Source organism: Ammodytes marinus (assembly GCF_949987685.1).
Source record: "Ammodytes marinus genome assembly, chromosome: 24".
In the NCBI taxonomy this organism is placed as follows: domain Eukaryota; kingdom Metazoa; phylum Chordata; class Actinopteri; order Uranoscopiformes; family Ammodytidae; genus Ammodytes; species Ammodytes marinus.
Genome location: NC_137228.1, coordinates 14,235,801 through 14,260,820, shown reverse-complemented (window position 1 = coordinate 14,260,820; position 25,020 = coordinate 14,235,801). Strand labels below are relative to the sequence as shown.

The 25,020-nt window shown below is 38.3% G+C and overlaps 3 protein-coding genes across 6 annotated transcripts; all 3 read right to left on the bottom strand.

The window, feature by feature from the left end:
* Positions 1 to 42: 42 nt before the first annotated feature.
* On the bottom strand, positions 43 to 13,781 carry stat1a (signal transducer and activator of transcription 1a). 4 transcript variants are annotated; one of them, XM_080053055.1, is made up of 25 exons: positions 13,667 to 13,781; positions 12,016 to 12,143; positions 11,275 to 11,419; positions 10,651 to 10,746; positions 10,109 to 10,195; positions 9,736 to 9,814; positions 9,176 to 9,267; positions 8,482 to 8,633; positions 7,810 to 7,968; positions 7,404 to 7,496; positions 7,158 to 7,217; positions 7,052 to 7,072; positions 6,603 to 6,693; positions 6,397 to 6,438; positions 5,960 to 6,049; positions 5,526 to 5,624; positions 5,246 to 5,381; positions 4,343 to 4,398; positions 3,877 to 3,974; positions 3,397 to 3,536; positions 2,661 to 2,849; positions 2,173 to 2,251; positions 1,796 to 1,892; positions 1,359 to 1,394; positions 43 to 852 (listed from the first exon to the last, which is right to left on the bottom strand). In XM_080053055.1, the coding sequence occupies exons 2-25, from the start codon at positions 12,141 to 12,143 to the stop codon at positions 823 to 825; spliced, it is 2,295 nt and encodes a 764-aa protein (XP_079909181.1). In that variant the 5' UTR covers positions 13,667 to 13,781; the 3' UTR covers positions 43 to 822. The 4 variants fall into 4 exon arrangements, with proteins under 4 accessions (XP_079909181.1, XP_079909183.1, XP_079909182.1 ...); XM_080053057.1 differs by having other exon boundaries at positions 3,877 to 3,971; XM_080053056.1 differs by having other exon boundaries at positions 12,016 to 12,146; positions 13,667 to 13,762.
* A 2,679-nt stretch (positions 13,782 to 16,460) lies between these two features.
* Positions 16,461 to 18,495, bottom strand: LOC307269917 (growth/differentiation factor 8-like; the record flags this gene model as incomplete). The annotated part of the gene is made up of 3 exons (XM_080053003.1): positions 16,461 to 16,841; positions 17,203 to 17,573; positions 18,177 to 18,495. The coding sequence occupies 3 exons, from the start codon at positions 18,493 to 18,495 to the stop codon at positions 16,461 to 16,463; spliced, it is 1,071 nt and encodes a 356-aa protein (XP_079909129.1).
* A 2,705-nt stretch (positions 18,496 to 21,200) lies between these two features.
* On the bottom strand, positions 21,201 to 23,732 carry LOC307270079 (uncharacterized protein). Its single transcript, XM_080053220.1, has 5 exons — positions 23,644 to 23,732; positions 23,080 to 23,192; positions 22,225 to 22,404; positions 21,578 to 21,998; positions 21,201 to 21,306 (listed from the first exon to the last, which is right to left on the bottom strand). Exons 3-5 carry the CDS (start codon positions 22,363 to 22,365, stop codon positions 21,242 to 21,244), a joined length of 627 nt encoding a protein of 208 aa, XP_079909346.1. The 5' UTR covers positions 22,366 to 22,404; positions 23,080 to 23,192; positions 23,644 to 23,732; the 3' UTR covers positions 21,201 to 21,241.
* Between the last annotated feature and the right edge of the window lie 1,288 nt (positions 23,733 to 25,020).

Sequence of the window (25,020 nt, the reverse complement as noted above, 5' to 3'; positions counted from 1 at the left end):
ATAGTGTAGCCTATCTATTGATACTTCACAAATAAACCAAACTGAGTCAATAAGTGTTTTTTATTGCTTCAGCCATCCCACTGTTACATTTCTTGTTGTTGCAAAGCTGATTATACAATATCTTAAATTAAAAACTCGAGAAAACCCTCCAGACATGCATTCTATTTCAGCTGAATTAATGAATATTTTTTACCACAATCATAAAATCAAACCGCTAATACAGTTTCCCTATGAAACATTGTGTTTTTTCATAGTATAATAATCACATTCTGTAATTTCACTGCTTTACTCTTGGAGTATCAAGGGAGGTTGAAGTTCACATTTGATGAAAATAAAAATATGTACAAAAATAAAGTGACATATCATGTTCAAACCTGATTTAAGATGAATTCTGGGCAAAGAGATCCTTGTCCTACTTTAGTTTTTCTATTAAATCTGCCCAGAAATTTGACTTTAATATTTCTTCTAATATGGAACAACTGAGACCAACATACAGATGACGGATATGACGACAGAACAAAATAGACAGTAACACCATCTGCAGTCATTAGTTATTGATTACTTTAAGGTGAGACACTCCAGGCAAAAGCTTTGTTTTTAGGGTTGTGTCCATCTCCCTTATGTGACTTTAACACTGTCCAAATGGGGCGTTAGTCTCTCTGCCATTGTTCCTATTATGATACTGACTTGGATCAAAGGTTCAGAGCACTGAGAGCGTTTTACATGATCGATAGAGACCTTGTTACTTCTACAATAACAATAACCCTTAAAGAAAGTCCATGAAGAGATGACATTGTTTGAAGTTAAGAAATTCCATCTTCCTCAATTTTCTTCTTCAAAGTCTGCGCTCATCTGGGGAGAAAAGAGAGAAAAGATATGTTTATTACATCACTAAATCACTGTTTTTGCTTCCTTATTTAAAGGTACAGTGTGTAATAAAAATGTACTGTATACAGTAGTAAAGCAACTAATGCTGTTAATGGCAAGTAACAATCAAAATACATTCATTTGTATGTTAGAGTGAGTGCCACATGCAGGTGCATTGTAAAAAAAAAAAAAAAAAAGTTGACAAAAAGCATGCAACAAAATGCGTGAATCAATAATAGGGATAGAACTAATTATAATTTTTACAATTAGGAGATATTCTGAACATGTTACATCCTTTTCTTTTTATCCAAAACAGAAAAGAACAAAACAACTATTATGTAACATTAGTAAGTGAAACATAGGCAAGGCAAGGCAAGTGTATTCATATAGCACAATTCAGACACAAGGCCATGGCCATTCAAAGTGCACATAGCGGATAGAGTGTGTTATAATTATTTGTGTGTAGAGCAACAGATCAAAGCTGTGTCTACCTCGACTTCAAACTCTCCAAATCCAAGATTGTTGGTCTGAGAGACGAGCAGGAACAAATACAGAGACAGACAGATTTACAAATGGACGCATATGCATTTGTTTTATTCATTTTTTTAAAGGGAATAGAGAAAGTAAAAAAAAAGACCTGAAAAAAAAACTGAAACATTTAATGTTCAGCATTATAAAGCTCAACAGTGCGGTTATGAAGTAAAAATCCCATTCATTTTCTCCTTAGCAGATTTGATTATTACGGCAGGGTCATCATCCCTATGTTCCCACAGCACGATGGTCACTGTTGAGCTCTACAGTGTAATAGTGTGAACTTGTGCAACGAATACAGACTTCTTTTTATTTACATATAACACACACGCACACACACACACACACACACACACACAGATGCAACCCAGCAGCTCTTAGACAAAGCACTACTCACCACAGCATCAATGTCTCTGGGACTGACGTACTGAGACAAAGCATGGTAGTCGGCAGGAGACATCGGCAACATGTTGTCCTGCATTTTGGACGGAGGTCTGGAGAGAGAGAGAGAGAGATGGATGGTTGGATGGATAGTGAGAGAGAAGTTATTTATTCGTCATTGGATGTCTTACAAAGATCTTTGTTTGAACAATCCTGTTAGCAGAATCTTTAAAAAAAGTATGTACTGTATATCTATGCAACGTATAATCAATACTCTGAAAACAGTAAAACAATGTTTAAAAAAATAAAACACAATAGTAACCAATACTAAATATACAGTTTCATACAGTATGTCTTTAATGATATGAACGTGTTTCTGTGAGTGATTCTTACACTTCTGAGACTGATATGAGCTCCGTCTTCATGTAGCCAGACTTCTCTGGTCCGTTCTCCACGTCCATGGGCTCTGGGGCTGAGGGGGCAAAGTTTAAACTTTAAAATGTTGAATGAAGTTTGGTACACACTAGGGCTGTCAAAGTTAATGAGCGATAATAAAACGTAAATTCCTTTTAACACCACAAATTATAAAAGTTGTGTATCGCAACTATCGCAACCAGAAACTTAGCCTCCGTGAGAATAAATGGAGGTTAATTCTCGAGAATATTCTGGACAGGATTTTTCGTTTTCGATTGTATAAAGCAGCATATTTTTCCACTCCGATGTTGAAATAGTTTTTAATAATGAATCATATCTTATAAACTTAAGTAGTTTGATCATTTTATCCTAAATGTAGAAATATGCAGTTAAACAGTAAGCAGTGTATGCACTTCTAGCAGAGTGAGTGTGTATGTGTGTGTGATGAATGAATGAATGTGACTTACTCTCTGACGGTTTGGGGTAGTACTTCCCAAAGGCCTTGTCTTTAGGGATGTTTGGGTAGAGGAACCGTAGCGGGTTTTCTGGGATGTTCTCGGCAGCCATTACCTTGTACGTGCGGATGATGTCGGCAAGGGAAACGGCAGAAAGCTCCCTCTTGGTGTAAGGCTCCACCGAGTGAAAGATCGGCTTGTCTGGTGTCACAAAGAAACGTGAACTTAAAGCAATGAAGCCATTTTGTTTGTTGCATTCAAGTTATTCATTGATATTAAAGGTGGAGTCAGTGATTCTGGAGAATGCTCATTGTCAAATCACTTTTTGTCAAAATCTGTGAATATCTCCTCACAATCCGCTACCTGTTCGTACTGTGTGTGAGTTTAAAGAAATCCAGTGTTAATACAAAGCCTAGGCTCCCTTTGTTTACATACCAGTTTACGGAGCCTAGGCTGTGTATTAACACTAGATTTATTTTTACACCGCACACACGGTAAATACAGGTAGTGGATCGTGGGGAGATATTCACTGATTTTGACAAGTGTTCTCAAGAATTGCTCCAGTCCACTGTGTGTTAACAGGCGCTGTGGCAAATGATGGCATGAGGGCAAATCAAAGTCCATGTCTTATCTATCTTCATTTTATATCTATTCTAATGTTAAGTTTGTAATGCATGTGCGGCAGCAAAATACATGAATCGATTAAATACACTCAAAAATGTTTAACCTCCCCTTCTGGTTATCTCACCATGTACGTCGTGTTCTATCCAGGTGAAGGTGATGGCGCCCTCTTTGCTGCTCTCACTGAAGCGCAGCAGGAACGTCCCGGGACATTTATCACTGAGCAGAGCCTTCTCCCTCTCCTTACTGAGGAAACCCATGATGGAGCTGCACACACACACACACACACACACAAAGAAAAACTCTACGGTTAGCACAACAGTGCTCTGAGGAACTTTCAGTTTGTGTTAACTCTGGTGGCTCCTTTGGACAAAAGCGGTAGTGATTTTACTATGCCAGCTGTAATTCCTGGGTGAGCATACCCATGACAAAGGCATTAAGTAAAACTATATAAAAATTGCATTCTTTGCACTGATGGTCTACATGTGATTTATGATCATCAGAGGAAAAATTACAGTGCTTCAGAAATAGCAAAAAAAAATATATAATTGTGTGCCGTACTGAACCGAACCGCTCTTGTGTTCTGTGACACAGTCTCATCACTTACGAGTCGTTCCAGAGAGAGAGCAGATGTCTTTTAATCAGATCCAGAATTCCTTCGATCCAAAGCCAGAAGGGAAACGCTTTCTCATTGGCACTCTGCTGCTGGACAGAGGAGAGGTTTAGTTTAGCAAAGGTACTGTGAAACGTACGCCCATGCTCAAATTATATTTTGATTTTGATTTGATTTATATTTTATTATACAGCTCCGGGAAAAATTAAGAGACCACTCCAAATGTTCAGTGTCTCTTGTTTCACTCTTTAGAGGCATATGTTTGAGTAGAATCAAGATTTGGATTTTATTATATAAACAACTGACAACATTTTTACCAAATTCACAATAAAAATATTGTCATTTAGAGCATTTTCATTAGGTCATGTAGAGATAAAGATTTAAGAAAAATTCAGACTGGTCTCTTAATTTTTTCCGGGGCTGAATTTATAATATACATGTCTGACTGACTGTGGTTTACCTTGCAGAACTTGGTCCAGGGGATTTGTCCCTCCGGGTTCCTCTTGGCTTTCGATCCTACACAGAGACACATTCAGGTAAGACTAATTATTAAGATTATTTAATACCTTTTTAATGCCACTTAAAATGTAATCTAATGCCAACGTAACAGCTATACTGGCAAAAGTAGGAAGGTTATAATGGACATCCTGACACATTTTAAGGTACTTTTAATTGAGAACATGTATTATAAAATCAAATTAATATACTCACGCTGTTATTCTGTAACAATAGCTTTGTGAAGTTTGTGTATATTCTTAATAACAAAATCAAAAAGTGCTTATTTTTCACATAACGTCCCCTCTCCAAGTATTAATAAAAGGGCAATCAGAAAATGTAAAACCCTTTGTAAAAGTTCAATCATTTCCAGCTAAATTCAATACTATTAAACGCTTATTTTGAGAATATTAAATACAATGTTTCGAAATATCTTACTCCAGTGCAATTTTGATTGATGATTGACAAATAGTATCACGAAAAGTCAAATCTCTGGATTGAACAGGCCCTTCTGATTCGACTGAGAAAACTGTTACCCTGCGTTCCAATTCACCTACTTTTTCTTTTTACTACACTACATACTAAAGTACAGAAGAGTTTTAGGGCCACAGGAGAGAAAATAAATCAGATAAGGAAGGTTTTTTTTTTCATTATGTCAGTTAATGTCAAGAATAAAGACAAATACTCCAAAATGCTATTGGAGTCATTGGGGCATTTATGTATTTTCAGCATACTACAATTGACTTGCATGTATTGGGACATCCTGAATCTGCCATACTAAATAGTAGGGAAGTATGGGGATTGGAACGCAGGGCTAGTCAGGGACTGCCCTTTGTGTGAGAGTGTAAAGTGTAAAAGCTGTTGGTACCGAGCAGTTTGTCAGCCAGCATGTTGAGCTGCTCCGTGTTGAGGCCGCGCTTTGTGACGGAGGAGAACTGCCAGCTCAGGATCTCTGACAGCTGGGACCATTTGGCCGAGGGAGGGGTGATGAAAAACTTCAGGTTCTGAGGAGGAGGACACAGAGAAAGGGGATTACATCATAGATTAGTTTGATGTTTTTAAAACGATTATAATTTTTTAGGTGTTTTACCTGTGTGTGAGTCAGTCAGTCAGTCAGTCAGTCAGTGAGTGAGTGTGTGTGTGTTCACCTTGGGCTCGGTGGTCAGCATGTTGTACCAGAGGATTGAGGCCCATCCGCTGGGCAGTTGACAGACGTTAGAGATGACCACGACAGGCAGAGAAATGGCCTAAACAACAACAACAGAATGTAAACAACAGGAATAAATGCTCAAACCCAAAGTCTAATTCAGTTTTATTTGCCAGATGAAGGTAGTTTGACCGAAACGTTGCTTCCTTTTGAATACATTTATATCAGCGAAAAAACGAGACAGTGTGCAGGAGTTTTTTCCTATAGTTTTATTTATATATTTGTATAGCCCGATATCACAAATAGTGTTTTGCCTCAGTGAGCTTCACAGTCCTTACACAGTATGACCCTCTGCCCTTAGACTCTTAGCTCAACTGAGGAAAAACTCCCAGTTAAAAACTCCTTAACGGGGGAAATAAAATGATGTGTTCTCACCTCCAGTTTGATGTCCATTCCTGCATGGTTGAGCTGCAGCTCCGACTCAAAGCTGAGAGAGTGAAGCTCCTCTGTGACGATCAGAGGCCCCTGAATAAACACACACACACGTTTGTACAGCTATACTTGTGAGGACATTCATTGACATAATGAATTCCCTAGCCCCTTACCCTTACCCTAACAATCAAAACTAAATGTCTTACACTAACCCTAACATACACCTTTTTTCATACCTGAACCTTTGAACCTAATGTTAACCCTCAAACAGCTCCTTAAAGGTCCCGAAGTGAGAACCGGACAAAATGTCCTTACTTTTCCAAAAAAAGTCCTCACTCATAAGGTCTAAAACTCAAATTTTACATTTTACTTTTTTATGTTTTATCACTTTGTGTTTTTATATTGTTTGTATGTGAACTAAAACTGAACTAAACTCTTACCTCGTTCGATCGGTTGCCGGTAACTTTCTGTTCTTTCAGTTGCTGCATGAAGAAAGAAAAAAATTACAGAAACACATTTCAAAGCTTTATAATCATACTGTAAAGTGATTTATCCACAAGCTGAAAACCACCTTATTCTAGTTAGCAATATAAGAATTAACAGAAAGTTAATCCAATACTAATTTATTGTCAAACATTCTTCTCACCAAATGTCTAAACTCTGCTGCCAGGCTGCCGTTGGACTCCTCCATGTTCATAACTTTGGTGTTTGTTCCCAAAATGTTGAATTTCCGAAACCTGAAAGTATTTATTCAAAATGTATTGACGGCATGAAGAATGTCCAATTTGTCTTTAAAGGTGTAGTCGGCGATTCTGGTGAACACTTGCTGTCAAAATCACTTTTTGTCAAAATCAGTGAATATCTCCTCACAATACGCTACCTGTCCATACTGTGAGCGCTGAAAATAAAATGTGTTAATACACAGCCTAGGCTCTGTAAACGGGTATGTTGCTAGCTATAGTGGGCCCCCTTTGTTGACATACCAGTTTACAAAGCAATCTCCAGAATCGCTGACTTCACCTTTAAATAATAAATATACTAGTAGATATTTTGGTGGAATAATGTTAAAATGTGTGTACATGATTTTTGACGTACCCTTTCTTCTCTGTAACATCTCTGTTGAAAAGAAGTTACAGTGTTTAATTTACAACATGTTCAAACAACAGTATAAAACAGGTTAATTAACTTTTGAACAGCTTACTTGTCAAACTGAGCCTTGACTTTGAGTTGGTAGTTGAACTCCTGCAGTTTCACCAGGAACCTGAACGCAAACAAAACATTCCAATGAGACAGGAAGGAAGAGATAACAAATATATTTTTTTAGGAAATAGGATTAAGACTTATGGCCATTTGCCAATATATTTGTATTATGTCTTTGCATTTCCTGCTATTATATTAGTTTGTTTTTTGCAATAGACATTTTTCATAGAAAAACTAAAAAACTTACCGGAGCTTGACAGTGAACTGGACGCCTGTTTTCAACACCAGGGGTCTCTGTGGGTGGGTGGGCATACAGGGCTGCCTCTCTACCACCAGGGAGCTACACACACACACACACACACACACACACACACACACTCACACACACACACACACACACACACACACACACACACACACACAGTATTTTTATGGAACCTTTCTTCACACTTTTACCAAGTGCTTTACAAAATAAAAAATTGTAAAAACTTGACTTCACAATAAAAAAGTTTAGGTAGCATTTACAAGAAGTTTTGGACTAAAACGTTCTCTTTTTTTTTATCAAGTTTGAACCATGCAGCAGTATGAGAAGAAATTCTAATTGATGACCAATAATAAGGCGATGGAAAGCTTGTGTGTTTTAGGTTCCATACTTGGAGAGGAGGTTCTTGAGCAGGTCCAGGGCTCTGCTCTCCAGATAAGTTTTCTTCTGCGTGATGGGGTCGCTGTCATACGTGAACTTCTGCTCCAACTCCTGCAGCTTCTTCAGGTGCTGGCGGACCTGCTGCAGGCTCTCTGCTACTGCTGTGAACCTACAGTTATTAAAAGGTACAGCGAGTAAGAAAAGGTGTATTTTGGCATATTCTAGGGGTTAAATTGTAGATGTCAACACTCCCTTGCTAACCTCTTCCTTTTGGTTAATTTACAGAGGCTACAGTGGACAAGAAGCTAGTTACTAAAGATGGCATCATCCACCACTGCCCCAAATCTTTCCACAATATCAAGTGAAGAGGTGAATATGTATTTGGTTATTTATTCTATAGTACTTCTTCTTCTTGGTCTTCCAACAGGTGCATTTCCCTTGGACGCTCGCTATCTATAAAAACATGTAAGGTTGTTAAGTTTGTCCGTTCTGAGCTAATGTGGCAGTGCAGCAGAGCAAAGTGCTTTACAAATAGTAGTAAAACAAATATTAAAATCACAATTAAAATTAAATTAAAAACGCTCTCTATCCCCTTTATCTCTGTCTCTACAAACTGCCTAATAAAAGCATAAAATGCCCAAAAATAATCTTGAATAAATAAATAAATAAACAAAAGTCTGACCAGTTCTGCAGTTGGTCTACGCAGGCGTTGGGCGGTCCTCCGATACAGGCGATCTGCTGGCGCTGCTTCCACTCCGGCAGCTCCTCAGAGATCAGCTCTGACAGCAGCGCCTGAGTCACGTTCAGGAGGTCTGTCAGCTGCACCACCACGTCCTGATACAACAAGCAACATACAGTGGAATCAGGTGCAGCGTGCTTTAAGTTGTTCTTTCAATATTTCTGAAACAGTATAATTTTTTTCCGTTAATTTTTTCTTGATGCCTTTGACATGGGTATGCTCACCCAGGCACTACAGCTGGTGTAGTAAAAACAATACCGCATTTGTCTAAAGCTAGAATTAAAACAAATGGAAAGTTCCTCTAGGCAACTTTAAAAATAAACGGATGTCCTACTACATCCGGTCAAGATTGTGTGGAAATCAGAAGCTTTTTTGGGGCAACTCTGACCCACAATCCACTGCACTGGAAGTTACATAACATTAACTGAGCCTCCGAGTGAGAACAACCAGCGATGAGATGGATACATAACCAAGTGGCAAATTCAAGGCATGAGGTTATGATGAAAAATACAAGTAAAATTATGTCCCAATTGTAGCATACTGGATGCTAACTAAGTACTTTGTAGGGTTAGCTGTATTATGGAGAATAGTAAAAAGAAAGAGTATGTGATTTGGAACGCAATGAACTTCTCCTCACCTGGCGTTTGGCCTTGAGCTCAAAGCCCATCCTGCCCATGTTCAACTTCTCTTTCTCCAGCTCCTTCGGTGTCATGCCGTTCGCTTCATTCTCTGCACAAACAGAAACATATTTACAATCTGATAAATATATTAAAAAAAAAACTTTAATATTTACTCATAGAAAATAACCCAGGATGATATGAACGAATGTTGTGAATTTTAACAAACATTTTCCTTTAAAAGGGGGGTCAGGGATTCTGGAGAAAGCTTATCGTCAAAATCAGTGAATATCTCCTTACAATCCAATACCTGTCTGTACTGTGTGCTGAAAAAAATCCAGTGTTTATAAAGCACAGCCTATAAACGGGCAAGTTGCTAGCTACGGTGGGCCCCCTTTCTTTACATACAAGTTTACATAGCCTAGGCTGTGTATTAATACTGGATTTTATTTTAGAAACAGGTATCGGAAAGTGAGGAGATATTCACTGATTTAGACAAAAAGTGATTTTGACAACAGGCGTTCTCCAGAATCACTGACTCCACCTTTAGGTGACGTCTTGTGGACCAGACGTTTCTCACCTCTGTTCTTCAGAGTGTTGACTTTGAAGTCGTACTCGTCCTGCAGATCTTCCAGGTTTTTGATGTTCTGATCGGCCACCTATAGAACAAGATAATAATGGATACTAGGGCTGGGTATCGTTTAAAACATTTCAATATCGATACAGACACCGTATACCTTGATTTCGAAAAGTTCCTAAAATGATACTTTTGTCCTTAGCAATTTTATGAAATTCGTTTAAACTAGATGATATTACATGGTAAAAATTAAAATTAAAATTAAAAAACTTTGCTCATTGGCTTAAGTTTGATACACAGCCCTATTAGATACACTGATATTTAGCTGTACGTCCAGCTGTAATGTATAAATACTGTACATCACACATGTTCTTACCTGAACTCTGTCTTTCATCTCCTTCACCTTGTTATCTAGTTTCTGTTTCTCCACCACCATGGCCGACACCGTCCCCTCTCCCTCCTGCTGCAAACGGCAACAAAACACTTGATTTTACATGTGGAATTTCTCAATATTTGTATACTACTACTTGTGTCTTTTTGTTTTTCTCGTCTTCAGACAGATGATTGGAGTTAAAGCCACTCCCATTGCCTTGTCATTCAACCAAAAGATTTGCCTTTTACTAATGAATGCATTTATTATTGGAAACTTTTGCAGCTAGTAGATGGTTCTTATTTTTTTTAATATTTTTTTTGGCATTTTCACTTTTATTAGATAGTACAGAGTTGAAATGGGGAGACAGAGAGAGAGAGGGGGGATGACCTGCAGTAAAGGTCCACGGGTCGGATTTGAACCCGCGACCACTGCAACAAAGGCCGGAGCCGATATGGTACACGCTCTATCCACTACGCCACCGGAGCACCCCAGATGGTCCTTATTTGTTCCTAGTTTCTGTAAATAGCTGTAGCAGCAGTTTTTACCTCGGCATTCTTTGCACTGGCGAGAATCTTCTGCTCCTCCTTCAGGTTCCTGGAGATGATCATCGCCATGTGAACCGGGTCTTCCTGGAACCGATCCTAGAGACATAAATAGGTGCCAAAATTATAAATCATAGCTCTGCAGTGAAACAACACATATTTCCACCAATGAAACTGTTGTGTGTATGAAGAGGTGACTAACTATTTGTTCCATTAGTATGTAGTACTGTCTTTCTATTGTTGCTGATGTTTTTGGGGGGTTAAAAAAGTATATATATATATTTTTTTAAAGATAAATTAACCCACTTCACATTACACAAATAATACATTGTGTTTGTCTGACCTGCAAGTTCCTCTTGTTCTTTTAATAAGGGATGCACCAATTACAAGTTTCTCTCCCAAATTTTTTATGTTGTGACATGTTTTTATTTTTCTTATTTGTGCTTTTTCTTCTTTGTTTTGTCTACTTTTGATAAGTCAGAAAAACATTTATTAATTCATTGAATGCAGTGTGTGTGTGTGTGTGTGTGTGTGTGTGTGTGTGTGTGTGTGTGTGTGTGTGTGTGTGTGTGTGTGTGTGTGTGTGTGTGTGTGTGTGTGTGTGTGTGTGTGTGTGTGTGTAGTGACCTGCAGGTTCCTCTTGATCTTGCGTATGTTATGTTGCAGTAGGAAGTTGTTCTCCAGAGCAAAGCGACTGTGTTGGTCGTCCAGCTGAGCCAAGAGGTCGTGGAACCGGACGGTGGCCAGAGAATCCTGAAGCGCCACCGTGTCCCTGAAGCACACACAGAAAGAACAGCTTTAGTAGTAAGTATTATCTAATTAAAGGTACACTGTGTAATAAATGTGTATTTTGGCATCATCTAGTGGTGAGATTGTAAATGTCAATGCTCCCTGGCTAACCCCTCCCTTTTACAGAAGCTACGGTGGCCTTTAAGGACAAGAAGCTAAAGATTGCATCATCGACCACTGCCTCAAGTCTTTCCACAATATCAAGTAATGAGGTGAATATGTATTTAGTTATTTATTCTATAGTACTTCTTCTTGGTCTTCCAGCAAGTGCATTTCCCAAGGACGCCCACTATATATAAAAACTTGTAAGGCCGTTAAGTTTGTCCGTTATGTGCTACTGTAGAAACATGGCGGTGCATGTTTTCTTAAATTACATGTAACAGCAAACGAGACCATCAGTGCAAAGAATGCTATTTTTATATAGTTTTTTAAATGCTTCTTAATGGTACGCTCGCCCAGGAACAACAGCTGGCGTAGTAAAAACACTAATGCTTTTGTCCAAAGGGGGCGCAAGAATTAACAAAAACTGAAAGTTCCTCGGAGCAGCTTTAAATCACGTGTGTCTTTTTCTGTGCTCACCAGTCGATGCTCTCGATCCAGCGGCTGAGGTATTGTCTGATGTCCATGGGGAAGGAGTCGTCATACAGCTGGTCCACCTGCTCCAGGTATTTACAGTCCAGCATCTGCAGCTGGTTCCACTGCGCCATCTTCTGGTGGAAAAGAGTAACTGCATGAGGGTTCAGTCAGTGCTACAACCAATGCAACTTAATTCATTACCTTTATTTCAACTCGTGAGACACTGAGGAGGATGCCCAATTTACAGTGATGACGAGCACCAAAACCCTTTTATAAGCAACATTTCAGAGCCTAAACACTGCATTTGTAGTTGACAGACCCAGCTTAACTATCATACTACGGTTTATACTTTCTACAGTACTACTATTTTTGCCTTTTTATTTTGTTGTGTAAAGGCGAGACACTGCAGGCAAAAATATTGTTTTTTCAAGCACTGGTCAATTTTGAGATTTTTGTCTATTTTGCTGCCATAACATGTCTTCTTTAATAACTAGTATGAATAAATAGTTCAACATACATACCGCTAAAGTTGCATATTAATTAAAACATTTCTGAAATCAAGTCAATCATTGAGAAATCTTTTGTTACCCTCCTAAAAGCGAGATACTCGGAATTGCTGACTCAGTTCCTCTGAGCATGTGTTCCTCCTCCCTTCTGACTCAAATCAAAAACAAAATAGAAACTAACTACATTTAAAATGTATTAAAATTCAGGTCTAAATGAAAAGTTAGAAGTATAAAACGATGCATTCACTGTCAAAGGGACAGTAAAACATCTGTAACTTTAGAGCAGTTTGTGAAACAATTTGTGCTTGACAATCTTTTGAAAATCTAAAAAGGTTAAACAATTATATATACATGCCCATCCTGAAATATTCTTCTAAAAGAAAATAGGCCTATAAGTTGCATCAACATATATTTTGTATTATTTGAATTCAAGCTTATTACATAGGCCTAATTATTATTATTTTTGTGTTTTATAATGTGACTACCAAAGTAAATGTGGGAGAAGTCCATAGGTTTCGTTTTCGCCTTGGTATTACTCTGCCTTCTCCAGCATCCGTCTAAAAATAAATATATCCTACACACAAATATTCCCTGAACCCACTTCGCCTCTCAGGTTGTCTTTAACCAAATTCCGTTCAGAAATATATATTTTTAAGGATTATTTCTACATTTCAATAAAAAAACATTTGTCATAGAATACAACTTATTAAGCATTTTAATGTAACGCTCATTTTTCAGTGGAGAATTCGGCCTACGTGTGTACCACCAAACCTAACATATATTACGTGTTATTAACAACATTTGGGACAGGTTTGTAGTAAGAAAGAACGTGTTGGACTTCAAGTGGGCGGTGACAGATATGTAAACCACTATGAAAAGTTAAATTTTGATTCAAATGTAATGTTGTTAGTTAACTGCTGCTCGTAATAGCGTACATACAACAGGGATATAAAAACATCAATACGGGCCTTATAGCTTAACGTATAGCCTACTTATTTTAACATACACTGTTAGCAAGCAAATAAACATTGCACTATTTAATTTTATAGGTGAGTTTTGTGCAAGTGCATCTGTATATGCTATGAGAGCAGATAGCGGATTTAGGCTACATATTATCACTGCACGAGAAAGTAAGGCATTATACTTACCTTTTATCTTTAGGAAACGTGTACAGAAATGTAATTTTATTCCCCGAAACGTTTACTCCCAATATTGTGTCACGAATGAGGACAGGATACTTTTCAGTAAAGAGTGTTACTGTACGGAAACAGCCTAAGCCAATCAGCGGCCAGGATCAGTGACATGTGCCCGCCCCTTTGCTTGTGACAGCCAATCAGAACGATGATAAATAGCTGTTCCGTCAGTTAGCAAGGGCACCATCAATAACAATAATACACAATCAGTTTTTCACGTGAATTTAATATTATGAGCAAAATAACAAGACTTAACACGTGTTATATTTTTAAATAGACTCTAATGGCGTTGAATTATCTACATATGAATACATTTTAAATGTTTAATATCAAATTAATGTGGAGTTTCCGGGGGGAGGAGAGCCATTGAGCAGAAGAGCTTAGGGTGACCACGTGTTTTCAAAGAAAGAGAAACTAAAATGACTAAAACCTAAAATATTACGAAACGCTTGGGCAATACTAACGTAATGTTCTCAAATATTAAATACAAAAATAAATTCCCAAAGACATTTTATTACAAGTTAAGACTTTATTTATATGCTACAACAAATCACAATGTAACATATATATAGCCTGACTATTGCAAACACCTTTAATGAGTATTAGGCTATAATATAAGGTCTGTATTGGAACTGGGTGTGCAATTTTCTCCAGTCCATCCTCCACAAAACCTAAACAGTTATAACTATTAGCTAAAACAAAAATTGTAACACCATGAATTTGGAATATACAAGCGCTTTTGAAAAATCTTAGAAATGACCTCACCACTTAAATTACTCAAATTATCAACAAGTTATTCCACGATAATATATTTCCCAGTTCCAATGATTATCTCTTATATTTTTTACCCTGAAAATATAATTGACAGAAAATACTAATAGAAAATAACCACAACAGTTCACCACTAGAGGGGGCTAGAGTCACTAAAAGTGGATTGTTATTTGTTCAGTCCTTCTCATACTGCACATACAGCGCTATTAAAAAGTGTATACAGTATTCCCAATGAGCCAAACGTTTATGATGATTTCTACTTGTTTTAATACATCCTACTAGCCACTTTACTGGACTTCTTACGCACTTTTACTTCCACTGTATTGATCTTAACTGACGATCTATCTATCTATCTATCTATCTATCTATCTATCTATCTATCTATCTATCTATCTATCTATCTATCTATCTATCTATCTATCTATCTATCTATCCATCCATCTATCTATCAATGTGCACCAAATAATTCAGATGTACAGTCTGTTCGTTGCAGACGTGGACGTCCTGTTCTAACGGCAGAACAAAGTCTTGAGGGTCAGAAACCCTGTGAAGCACAACAACAGTCAGCACATCTGCACTCACACCTCCCTCTGGGATCACGGTTCTGCCCTCACCGTGAAATTGGCTAATGGATACAAAACTGACTTAAAGCTGGGGTGGAGGATTTGGGGATAAAATGGCAGTTGGGATAGAGATTCAAATCCAAATACCTCAACCTCTCCACTTGTTCTCTTTGGTCCCTCCCTGACACGCTCTACACCAACAAAGTCGTGCCAAAGTGAATGGACAGTCCCAACAGCCAATAAGAACAGAGAATCGGAGCCTCGGTCTGATTGGTCAAAGTGTACAGCTCATGTTAACTTTGACCAATCAGAAATCACATACCCCAGCGTTAATCATAGGCGTTGATTTCAGGGGGAAGCAGGGGATTGCACTACTTAGTATTTAGAATTTATCCAATGTAAATATTGTTTAGGTTATGTTTATCTTATAGGCTACTACTATTTCTTTATCGTTCCTATTGATAATCGCCATTTCAATTCTGATGTATGTCTTGCATATATCAGAACTGACAATTAAAAACTTTGCCTTTTGACTTGATTTGTCTCAACAATATTTAGAAGAGGCAAATTTGTCCCCCTCAAAAAGATATGCAAGACAACCTCTGAGAGCCTTACTGCATTATAGTCTTATATCTCTGTCTACGGGAACCTGAATGTTGTCTTTTCCTTTACGTAAAGAAAGACATTTCCACCATAAATGAATGCAGAAAAGGCACACATTGATTTAGAGAAATTCACCAGAATGCAGTAAATGAAGTTTGTGATGCCCACAATGTCCTGGGAGACCTTTGACTTGCATGTTTTATACACATCTTTTTTTTTTTAAATAGATCAAGAACAGATCACAACGAGGAGTTTGCAAACAAGCGTTGGGACAGAGAAGAATCTGTCAGCTCAGATTCACTGGGTTCATGTTTTTCAAAATAAGGGCGCACATGGAAGATGCCCTGCAGAGAGGGGTTGTTCTGGTCAGGGCTCAAATCAGGACAAGTTTTCATATGAGCAGGAGTCTTTATAGAGCTTTTGAATACTGGCTTTCATGTCTAGGTTTTTGTTTTTATTAAAGGTTGAGTCAGCTGTTCTGGAGAATGATTCTTGAAAAAAATAACTTTTTGTCAATAACAGTTGAATATCTCCTCATGATCCACGACCTTTAAGTACTGTGGGTTAAGACACAGCCTAGGCTCTGTTAACTGGTATGGTATAGCTACAGTAAGCCCTTTGTTTTCATATCCGTTTACAAAGCCTATGCTGTGTATAAACACCAAAGGAAATTTCAGCGCATTCACTGTTTTTGCCAAAAACTTATTTTGACAACAAGCGTTCTCCAGAATCGCTGACTCCACCTTTAACACTCTTCCACATTAGAAAGATTCTAAGACCAATTCTTAGTCCTTTAGATGCATGTGTTTTCCTCAGGAGCAGCCACAGTGGTCGACCACCATAGACGGGATCTTTCCGTATATTATCTGCTCCTTGCGATTGAAGTAAAGCATGTTAATGGGTGACATCTTGGTTGGGGTGCAGCAGGGCCCTGCGGTGCCCCTGGGGTTGGCCTTATTGACCAGGTGTGCGTGTGGAAACTGCTGCAGGTGCATGAACTCACACTCCCCTGAGCAGTAGTTTGCTCTGTAGCGTTTCGGGGCGATGATCCAGTCCCATCCAAACTGCTCAAAGTCCACAGTGAGCGGGTAGCGGCAGCAGCGCGTCTCTGAAGAATCCTCGTCACAGTTTAGATCCGAGTCGCGCCGGGACCGTCTGGGGCTGTCCAAGATCTTCACCTCAATGAACGGTTGCTGGAAAGGAATTGGTAATGTTACCAACAGTTTTGATCATTGGACTTTTTCAGCTACCTGTCTGTACTGTGTGTGCGCTGAAAAACAACAACAGTGTTTACACACAGCCTAGGCTCTTTAAACGGCCATGTTGCTAGCAACGGGCCCCCATTGTTAGACTTTGTTTACATACCAGTTTACAGATCCTCGGCTTTGTAATAACACCAGTACGGACAGGTAGTGGATCATGAGGAGATATTCACTGATTTTGACAAAAAAAAAGTGATTTTGACAACAAGCGTTCTGCAGAATCGTTGACTCCCCCTTTCATATTGGGATTGCCATAGACTGTGAATATTTATATAAAAGGATTTTCACTGACCAATCCTTCCTCTCCAGGCTCTGATGACGTCACAGCTAGATCTCCTCCATTGGAATCAAACGCGTTGATTTCGATGCCATAGTTTTCCTCCGGTTGACGCAGCCAGGCTTGCAGCAGGGACTTAATATCGACGCTTTGCCATGAACTAGCGCCCGCGTCTGTGTCTATGTTTAATGAGCGGACCCTAACGCGCGTGTTGTTCCCCTCCCTCCCCTGTTTAAGGCGGGAGATTTGGAGGAAGACGGTGGTAACCATGGCGGCCGGGCGCAGGTGAACCCACAGCTGAGCGCGAAGGATGTTTCTGGGTTGGATCTTTGGACTGAGGCTGAACAGACAACATGAGGAGAAATCTTCCACTTCGATTGGATTGGCTGGAAAAAATAATAACAATTTTTGATTATTAGTTAAGTTCAGTCTATTTCATATACACATCACATGGGGTTACTGTACATAACATAAATAGTAAAACATTATCTTAATTCATACAATATAATGTATATTATGTTTAATAAGAACAGATTGAACATTTGCCTTTTGCGTAATCTGGCCCATTTGTCCAACACTGTAAAAATGTAAGTTAAGAAAACTCAAAAGTTTTAAGGCAATTGTCTGCACTCGACTTTTGAGGCAAATTAATACCTAACTTTCCTCTGACTCTTTCCTATGTATACACATTCAAATTTGGAGTTCTGCATAGTAAGAATTTCAATCCATAACAGTTGCACCAACCAATTATTTTTTAACAGATAACAAACAAAACCAAGTCAGTAAACCTGTTGAATCAAACTGTAAACAGTGTTTTAAACTGTCTGAAAAACTTTCTGGAAAAAAAATTATAACTTTGGACAACTTTTGGAAAACTTTACGCACAACAATTACGCACGGTGGGATCGCCTTTCCCTTTTACGCACGAGGTTCAAGCAAAAATAAACAATATGTAAAGAATATTTTGTGAGTGTGTGTGGTTTAGTTACGCTTGGTAGCTATGGTGATGATGGTCTCGGTGGTCGCGTGGTCCTCTTCTTCCTCCACGCGCGGGTCGTACTGGTCCAGGAGCTGCGTCAGAGGCGGCGCTTTGGGCAGCAGTTGGCGGATCATGTCGCGGCTGATATTTGGCGCTTGTTCTAACCTTAAAATACTCAGAATCTGGGACTTAATACTGTGGAGTCTTAACTGCTTACTATGCTCCCGGAAGTCACAAGCAGAACACAGCTGTTCCGCGCTCTCAGTCTGGTTCATATCGGAGGGAAAGCCCGCGGTGAATAAAGCGCTCAGGGCGACGAACAGGAGCATCCTGGATGGAAGAGGAGGTCAGTGCAGTGACGCTGTCTCATATGAGTCTGTGTCCGTGCGCGCATCAGGGCTTTATGATTGGCTGATAGGAGGATCTACTTTTTTTTCTTAATTATTATTATTATTTTTTAATCAGAAGGGAGATTTAAAGAGCCAGCAAGATTTTATGATAAGCATTGTAATCATTCATGTAAGCCTTATTCGAGACGACTTCGGTAAAGGCTGTAATGGGCCTAGACTTTACCATCGATGATTTACATACATAAAACAGTAGACAGGTGTAATGTGAGATATTTCTTGTTATTATTGCTACTGATGTTATTAGTTAGCAGTCATTGTCTGTTGCGCAAGGACACTTGCGCAACAGACAAGAATGGATAAAATGTTGAATAATAATTTTTTTGGTGCAGCCAGATACTCTAGTGGACTTTGGAAATGGAAGTATACTATATTTATTCATAATTATTTAAACTGCAACAAATGCTTATTTTGATTAACATTTCAACTTGAATATTTTTTTCAATGTAAGCATTTTTTAATTGATTTTATTTATCTAATCTACAACAAAAACAAATAAGTACATTTATTGTAATTCCTCTTTTTCTATTGGCCAGACTCACTCAATGGCGCCATCTTGTGACGAAAGCTTCTCAGCACATCCACAAACCTTTCCCCTGATCCTCCCACCGACCAGCATCACCACAAAACTGGTTCAGTTTCCTGAAAACGTAAAAATAAACCTGCTGGGACTTCAGAGAGGAGCTGCATCACAGAGCAGAGGGTAAAAGACTAAAAACTACTTCTTTATTCATTTATCCATCTTATTTTATATCCTGTAGTGGCACTAGCTTGTTTCCAAAGTGTGTTAAGTAAGTTTTTAAATGTGTATTATTTGACCTTTTTCTTGTAGCTTTTTGACGTTGCAAATGGTCTTATAAAGAAATACATTCCTTCTTAAGATGGAAGTAATTCAAATTCAACACAGACGCAAAGTTAACAGACCTAATGCTCATGTTTAATCTATTTATGGGATAATCAAAGTTTAGGAAATGTTAGTTTCTTCCAAAATGTATTCAATGTTTGTGAAGTGTTTCCAACTTGAACTTAAAGGCTGTTGGTACAACACAGATGACCTCAGTGGAGGCTTTAAAAACTAGATCTTCCTGATTTTACTGTTATTGGTTAAACAGAAGCTTGCAGGTAACAAGATCTATTGTTGTTTGGGGCAAAATCACCTTCTGAAAGAGTTTGAAATGTAAAATAATTATATTTTTTTCGCAGTCATGGAAATCATCATCAAATACTCATCCCGTTAACAACTCAATTGATTCTTCAGTGTCCTATGAAAGTATGGAGTCGAGATGCTGGGCTCAGGCCTGTTCCAACACATACAGAGAGACTGTCTTTGACAAACAAGGAACAGGTGAAACAAAGGCATTTCTAAAGGACGTTACGACCACTAAATGTTTTGTCAGCTCAGAAGAGACACAAGCTGATAGTTTGTTGGAGCTTTCTACAGTCAACAAACCGATACTGGATTTCGCTCAAAAGATGTCGGAGGATATTGTCACTCAAGCTCTGCTGCATTTTTGGGAGGAAGTGATTGATTACAAAGACATACCTTACATTGACACTGAGTGTGAATATGTTATATGACGACAGCCCTTTGAAAATGATACCTTGAAAGAATGTCAAGTATCTGTCCACACAACATATAATCCACATTTTTGTTCTCACTTCACAACATTGCAACACCTGTGTGAGTCTGTTTTGCAACCAAGATTGTAGTACAACAAAATAAGAATTTTCTGACAGTAAAACTTGCTCTATGTATTTTTTATTTTTTTTTCTCAACAAATAGACAGCAGAAGGCAATGCGCAATCACTGAAGGCTTATCTCATGAAGACACACCGACTGTGTTGTTGTTATTCCTCAGAATTCCTCATGGAGGCGACACAAGTTCATACTCTAGCTTTAAACTGTCACAAGCCAGAGAGGTTGAGAAGCACTGGAATAGACCATAATCATCACAAGCCAATTAATATGCAAAAGATAGGAGGTTGATTTTTTTCCCCAATACACCATAAAAACAGATTGTAGTAGAAGCGCAAAAAGTTGAACCTTAACTTGCGCATAAGAATCTATCTGGAATTTGTAATTATTTTCAACCGGTTTGGCTTGCTGTAATCATTCCCCCTTGTCTGCCAGATTTGCAGAGAGACAGTTCTTGTGACTCACTCAAATACTTCCATCCGCCCTGTAACATAATTTCACACACCTGTCGCCCCTACTGACACTTCAGCTCCACCCATAGGCGTTGGCTGCATACGCATTTTTATTCATATATTTTTTTTGGCTCCCGACAAGCTCAGAAATCTGTGTTTTTCATCAGAAGTTTTGCAGTTTGGTCCGACAGGTACAGTCTGCCTGAAAGGACTTTTTGTTTTGCTCAGGGCGCTTTAAAGGTGGAGTCAGCGATTCTGTAGAATGCTTATTGTCAAAATCACTTTTTGTCAAATTCAGTAAATATCTCCTCACGATACCGAACCTGACCATACTGTGTGAATGCTGAAATAAAATCAGCCTAGGCTGTGTAAAATGGTATGTAAACAAGGGTTTACATTTAGTAAATATAGAGATATTTTTATGCAATTTATACATTGTTCACAGGGTGATGTAAAGACAGAAATGTAGAGATGCCAACTTTTCCAGTATGAGAATCAAATTCATATTTTAATGTTTCTTTCAAAAGGATAGTAAAATGACAGGTAGAATTTCACAGAACGTCCGGTGGTCAGTGTGTCTGCTGCCTGAAAGACAAAAAAAAATTATCGCTGTAATGATTTATAAAACATTCAACCAAACAATTCCAACTATTCTATTCTATTTATTTTCCAGAAAATATTGTGTTCATGCAGGACCCTGTCTCTCAGAGAACTTTTAGTCTAAGTTATGCACAGCAACTATTGGGTAAATAAGCTATAGGTTGTAGGATGTTTACTTTCCAATACAGTCGTTACAAAAATAAAACTCAACATAAAAAAAATAAAAAGAGAAACTTTATGCTACTAGGCTACTCACCTTTTCTATCAGTGTCCTCCTCTGCCGTGCCCATGGCCGTGGCCATGGCCGTGCCCCTTGCCGTGCCCCTTGCCGTGCTTGTGTCTGTGTCGGCGGCCATGTTTTTTATTGCCATGGCCGTCATCACTGCCGCTGTCACTGCCACTTCCACTTCCACTGCCACTCCCATCACTACCGCTGCCATGGCGACGAGGGCTTCCACCACCGCTACCACGACGACGGCGACGCGGACTGTGGTCATCCTTTCGGTCTCCATGGCGATGTGGGCTTTGGTCATCCTTGCGGTCTCCATGGCGACGCGGGCTGTGGTCATCCTTTCGGTCTCCATGGCGACGTGGGCTTTGGTCATCCTTGCGGTCTCCATGGCCATCATCTCTGTGGCGATCTCCTTTGTGGCTGTCATCCTTGTCACGGCGGCCATCTTTATTCATTTTGAATTAATTGAATGAAGAAATTCATTTGGAATTCATGTTTTAAGCAGTCAAATAAAGCTGATTAAGTTGAACACTACTCTATCTAAAAAGTTGAACAATACACTGAAAGTGTGAAAGTTGCTGAACAGTTTGAATGTTGAAGGAAGTTTGTAGGATGAAGTATGAATGAGAAAAGGGTTTGAAGTCATGTCAAATGGCTAAGGTCATCCTTACGTTCCCCGTCGCGATCAGGGCTATCTCTACGTTGCTTGTCCTTGGGGCAATCTCGATCATCTTTATGGCGATCTCCTTTGTGGCTGTCATCCTTCTCGCGGTGGCCATCTTTCTCATGCCCCCCTCCCCCTTCCCCCTCATCACAGGCCAAGACCAGGTCAAAGCCAGACGGGTGTTTGTCTGTCCCAGCACAAATGAAAAAAAAAAATCAATGAAGAGATTTGTTTGTGTCAAGAAAAAGTAAGTAAGTAATTTCAAGGCAACTGTCTGCGCTAGGTTTTGGAGTTTTTAGGCTATAACTAAAACTCTTTAGTTTGAAGGTAAACTGCCTACAATTGAGCCAACTAATTATCGTTAGTTGAGATAACTTATGATTCATATGTCATGAAAATTTTTAAATTTAATTAATTCAAATTTTGAGTTCTACTAAGAATTTCAAACAATAACACTTGTGCCAACTCATTCTCTGTCAAACAGATAACAAACAAAACCAAGTCAGTCAAAATGTTGACTCAAACATTAAACAGTGTTTAAACTGTCTGAAAAGTAGTTGGCAAAACCTTCTCTTTTAGGAAAACCTTAATATGAAGAACTCAAATGTGAAGTTACATAATGATAAGTTATCTCAACAAAAGATAATAAGTTGGCTCAAATGTAGACAGTTTTCCTTCAAACTTCACAGTTTTAGTGAATGAACTCAACAATATAGTGCAGACAATTGCCTAAAAATATGTGACTAATATGACTAATAACTTCTTCAGTATTTTCTTGATGACACGTCTGACCAAGATGAAATATGTGTGTTTCTTTTCAACAGCAAGTAAACAAAAGAATAGGATAAACAGTCTCTCATACCTGAACTGGTGCTGAACATCTTCCGTCAATGGGGTTAGTCAGTCAATAATTACTTAATGACAGCCTTCAGTTGAACCAGTCTAACTGGAGAATCAAAGGCAAGGCAAATGACACTGCGTAAGAGAAATAAAAGCAGGTGAAGTTTTGTCAGGTGAAAATGTATCATTATTTAAAATGTAACCTTCTTATAAACCTATAAGTCAGCCAGTTTAGGGTATTTGCGAGTTAAACCCTAGAATTTGAAAAATCATAGATGTCAACCTTTTAGTTTAACATTTAGTGCAACACTGCAAAATTCTTTCTTCACTATGTGTACCTTATTTTCTTCTAAGAGAGAATTAAAATGTGTGACTTTAAACGTCATATAATCAACAAAATACTTAATATGTGACTATTTCTACAGAAAACAAGCAAATTAATTTAAGCCTATTTTATTCAATCGTATATCAAACATAGCAACAACAAAAAGAAACTCCAAACAGGGAAAATGCTCTTTGACAAAGCCTTATTTTCTTTAGAAAGCATTTTAAATTACAAAAGACAAAACCGTTTAGGCCTACTTACATGAGTTGGACTCCAGTCAACACCTGTAGCGTATGTGAGCTGAATGAAGATGCTCCATTATAAATACGCTCTGTCTGCATTCTTGTCCCGTGACAGGGTAGGTGGAGTGAGAGACGCTGTCACCTGAAATCACCTCAGCCAAAACAAAAAAGTAGCCTACATGAGAATTAATCACCTTAAAAATACATTGCACATTTATTTTTACTTAAAATGTAATATTATATGACTGCATTACATTAGTTTTCTAAAGAATAAGTTTCAGAAATTTTAGAATAGCATTAGCATTTGTATTTTTTCATGACAATATGTGCTTCAAATATCATGTTCAGTTACACTTTATTTATTGGCTGAAAAGAATACTTAGAATATAGCCTATTCCTTTACAATAATATAAAAATAAAAACATAGGCTACACAAGTGTGTACCTGCACGTAGACCAACTATGTAAATCTCAAAATTCATCAGAATTAAGCACCGGCTATTAACCATTAAAATATTTTTACCATTTGGACTTTAAACTGTAGCGTTTCTGTTGATAAAAGTATATGGACGGAGTATTGACTATGGAGCAGTGGAGCACCTGAAAGCATACAGCCAGGCCTATGACGCGGCACGTCGTCGTCGCTAGGGGGCGTGGTGACATCATGGTTAGCAACAGGTGGTGTTGTCAGGGAACTGATGTGGTGGTGGTGGTGGGACGGACGGTAAACGCTGCATCTAACGGGACCGAACAGGGTTAAAACTGCCCGAAATACCGACGAGAAACGGTTTAAGTCAATTTAAATCAATTTAACAAATCAATTGAGGTGTAGCGCGTGTCATTTATCACCTGTCCGAACTTCACACCGAGAGAAAACGTCGTTCGCTCCTCTTGTTTCATGGATGATCCGTCTGAGAGGTTCGCTTGAAGCTTTTTCTACAAAGAACTGCATTAGCAAGTAAGTTTAAGGTCTTTAAAATCAATAAAATCGATATCTGTTATAGCCTATAACCTATTCAGTGTTCTTAAGTTGGTGTCTAGGGTAAAAAAATGTATAGGTAGCCTACTGTAATTTTTAATTTTAATTTTAGGTAGGCTACTGTTGCTTTAAGGAAATTATAATTAGTTCAGTCATTACCAGATTTATTTGCTTGATCTGTAATAGCTGTATGATGGGTTTAACGTTCTGCAGTAACATTTGTTTATTGGATAACTTAAAAAAAAAAGATTAATTAGTATCCTAATAGTTGTAGGCTCCTAGTTATTTTTATTATAATTCTAACAAGTAAGCTACACAGGCCTATCGAAATATTTTAAAGCTAAATTAAACATCAAAATGTAAAAACACAGTAGCCTATGGGCTACTGTTCCCATAAAATATAAAGTTGTTTTTTCAG